The following is a 3,712-nucleotide window of genomic DNA, read 5'->3' as shown; positions in this document are numbered from 1 at the left end:
CAACAGGATATAACACATATCATTTGAATCGACCACTTCCTTACATATTGGTGTATTTATTTTTCTAACATAATATTTTATTTTTTAAATCTTTTTGCCTAAGTTTGTAACATGAAGGTAGGAGTTAAAAAAAAAAAAAAAAAAGAATGCAAAAATATAGTTGATCCAAGAATTAGACTAGTATTATTAGTTAGACCAGAAAATTGCAATTTTGAAAATTTCCCCCCTTCAATGAAATGTCCATAGACTCCATACTAGACCCTCTAGTGGTTCACTGGTTACTGTTATTATTATTTTTTGGATATATTAGATAGTTGCAATGGGGGAGTTGGACAAATAAGGATGATCCTGGCATTGTTGTTGTGTATTAAGAATCCTGTATCTTAATGTGTGTAAATATCTTCCCACTTTTAGGGCTAAAAGATTGGCTTATTAAAGATGAAGAATAGGAGTGGGAGAAAAAGTAGTTGAGACATGACATTAGAAGAAGACTACACTATACGACATTAGTAAAAGTAATTAAGACATCATATTCATAACATTCTAGTCATGCAAACCACCAAAAGAAGACTACGCTATATGATGAAATATCTGTCAATGATATTTATAGGCAAGTCAGAAAAGAAGCTTCAATTATAATTGAGAATAAGTGTTGAACAGTTCCAGATCTTATTGTTTGCAGTCTCAATGGCATATAATTTGCAAAATACAAAAATCTCGACAGCATATAACATAGTAATGCGCATTCGGAATACATTTACCCTCCTTGATTGATTAGTTCAACATGAAAGGATGGAACCCACCATGGGCGTGTACTGTAGCAAGGATGAGCTCAATAAGCATGCACACATGAGAAACTAATGGTCTTCAATCAATGCTCAGAGTGAAGCCCAATAGGCATTCCAACCAGAAAATGGCAATAAGTCCAGAAGATTGGACCCTGTGCTTCTCTCTCTCTCTGTATGGATAATTCATCAGTGCAAAAGATATACTTTAAAATTTATGCACTAGAAGCAGAAACCTCATATCCTTGCACAAAATTTTTCAACTTTACTGTTTCACCAACAGCAGAAAGCCACTCAGTAAGCACCTCCATGGTTATATAATCAGGATTACAAGCCTGTTCAATCATTCTGTCCATAAGTTCAAATGCTTTCTCTAATAAATTTTTGTCCCGGAGGCCTTTGAAGATAGCATTGTATGTGGTAATATTGGGCTTCACCCCTTTAACCTTCATATCATCCATCAGAGAAAGAGCATGTTCTACATCATCATTCTTGCAGAGAGAATCTATAAGAATATTGTATATTACGGTGTTGGGAGGAACCTTTGATGCAGAACCCATATCTCTAAAGATTTTCATGGCTTCATCTATTTTTCCGATTAAGCAATATGCATGTATTAGTGCACCATAAGTGACAACAGTGGGTGTAAGACCCTCCTTAATCATCTTTCTCATCACTCTATGGGCGGTTGTAAAATTCCCAGTTTTGCTCAAATAGGAGATCAAGGTGTTATACGTGACACTATCAGGCTTAACTCCAGCTTCCTCCATTTCCTTGAGCATCTCATATGCTTTATCCAACTTATTCTTCTTGCAGAACCCACCAATTAGAACATTGTAGCACACAGTATCGAGGCAGAACCCAACTTCTTTCAACTTTGATACAACAGAGCTGGCATCATCCATCCTTCCAGCTTGGCTCAAACCTGAGATCAAGGTGTAATAAACAATAGCATCGGGGGAGCATCCAGAATTTGACATTTGATCGAAAAATTCCATTGCTTTATCAATATTGTTGACATTACAAAAGGCATTAATCAAGATTGCATATGTGACTGCATTGCCTTTCACACCTTTACTTTGCATGTCATTGAGGAACTCAACTGCACTATTGATCCGCCCATGTCTGCACATACCATCAATTAAAGTATTAAGGGTGATCACATTAGGAAACACGCTTTCCCTATTCATCTGATCAAACAGCTCCTGTGCCCTCTCAATTTCACCAGATTTGCAGAACCCATCAATCAAGCAATTATAGGTAACGGTATTTGGTGCACATCCGTTTTGTGATCTCATCTGTTCCACCAAACTCAACCCTTCTTCTTGCCTCCCAACTTTACAAAGTCCATCAATCAGAGTATTATACATGATTGCATCAGGTTCAACCAAGACCCCATCACTCCCTTCTTTCATTTTCTTGAAAACCTCCAATGCCTCATCGACCCTCCGAGACTTGCACATAAGATTAATAAGAATCCCAAAAGTCACCACATCAGGTTGAATATTCATCTCTTTCATCTCCGTAGTAAGCTTATTCATCCTCTCAAAATCCCCACCTTTTCCCAAACCTGTCAAAAGCGCATTGCAAGAAGCAGCTTCCACCACACCACCAGACTTCATCATGTCATGTAAAAGATCCCAAGCATGACCTGTCTTTCTATTCCTACAAAATTTAGTAATCAACTGTGTAAGTTTAAACGTATCAGGGAACACATTGTGCTCGCCAAATTTCGACACCAACCCAACAATTTCCTCGTCATTGATACTCCTCCCACGCCACTCCCTCCTCAACATGGCCCCAAATATAATATCACCCGTAGAGTCATTAGGTGGGCACTTTGAATCCGATTGAAGCATTTCGTCGAGCACCTTGAGTGCATCATCAACACGCCTCAATCTAAACATCACATCGATCGCCACATTGCAAAAATGCGTGTTCTTCAAAGAAGGGTCTACTTCTTTAACCACAACAAGGACCTGGTCCACCATTCCAGCTCTTCCCAAGCACCTAATAAGAAGTGTTGCGGCATTGATAGTAAGTGGGACATTATGCTCTTTAGCCGTGCCATAAAGTTCTAACAACTTGTTATGCGAATCGGGTTCGCGGCTAGCGAGCTCGAAGATGGCTTGGAAGGTGGAAGACAAAGAGGGTAAGATATCTTGTGAAGGAGAGTTGGATTGAAGGTAGTGGAAGAACTTGAGGGCTTCAGAAGAAGAGGATAAGCGACGAGTGATGTTGCGGAAAATGAAAGGAGAAGAAGGAGAAGATGAGGAAAAGAGGAGCTCCTGGAGTTGCGTGGTGGTGTTGGAGTTGGAGTCATAATCGGGGGCTTGGAGGAGTTGGAGAGCTTGGGTTATTAGGGAGTCTTGGTCTTGGTGTTGTGGTAGTGGTGGTGGGTTGGATTCGGTGGAGAGGTGGCGGAGGATGATCGGAGAGTGGAGGCGGAGTTTGAACAGTTTTGATGCTGAGATTGATATGGCCATTTTTGTTGGGCAAGAGACACAGACACAGATGGTCGCTCAAAACTCAGGAGGCCCGAGTCTGTCCTGTCTTATGAGAAAATACACCCTGTTAACGGGGTATGCTTCTCTCCTCTTACAGACCCACCAGTTTGTGAGAGGCAGAAAACGTGTACCAGTAAGAGCACTTGCAGCAGTGGAGCTAAATAGTTATATAGCTATTTTAACTCCATCAAAATACCAAAAAGAAGCATGTAGCAGTGGAGCTAAATCTATATTTTTTTAGCTCATTACTACAGTGCACATTTATAGATAGATGTGCACTATTCATGAGAGCTAAAAAAAAATTAATTTTTTATTTTGTGTTCACATTACTTTTTTATTGTGGTGTTTTTATTGTAGTGAGATGTATTACTTTATTGTGGTAGATATATTATTTTATTGTGTTGAAAGCTAAAATAGATC

The 3,712-nt window shown here is 39.3% G+C and overlaps 1 protein-coding gene across 1 annotated transcript; it reads right to left on the bottom strand.

Annotated features, from left to right (window-relative positions):
- Nucleotides 1-613: 613 nt before the first annotated feature.
- On the bottom strand, nucleotides 614-3,358 carry LOC142614783 (pentatricopeptide repeat-containing protein At3g61520, mitochondrial). Its single transcript, XM_075787419.1, has one exon. The coding sequence runs from the start codon at nucleotides 3,269-3,271 to the stop codon at nucleotides 1,001-1,003; it is 2,271 nt and encodes a 756-aa protein (XP_075643534.1). The 5' UTR covers nucleotides 3,272-3,358; the 3' UTR covers nucleotides 614-1,000.
- Between the last annotated feature and the right edge of the window lie 354 nt (nucleotides 3,359-3,712).

This window comes from Castanea sativa, chromosome 11 (assembly GCF_040712315.1).
Source record: "Castanea sativa cultivar Marrone di Chiusa Pesio chromosome 11, ASM4071231v1".
In the NCBI taxonomy this organism is placed as follows: domain Eukaryota; kingdom Viridiplantae; phylum Streptophyta; class Magnoliopsida; order Fagales; family Fagaceae; genus Castanea; species Castanea sativa.
The sequence above is the reverse complement of the archived record's forward strand: the minus strand, read 5'-3'. Positions and strand labels throughout refer to the sequence as shown.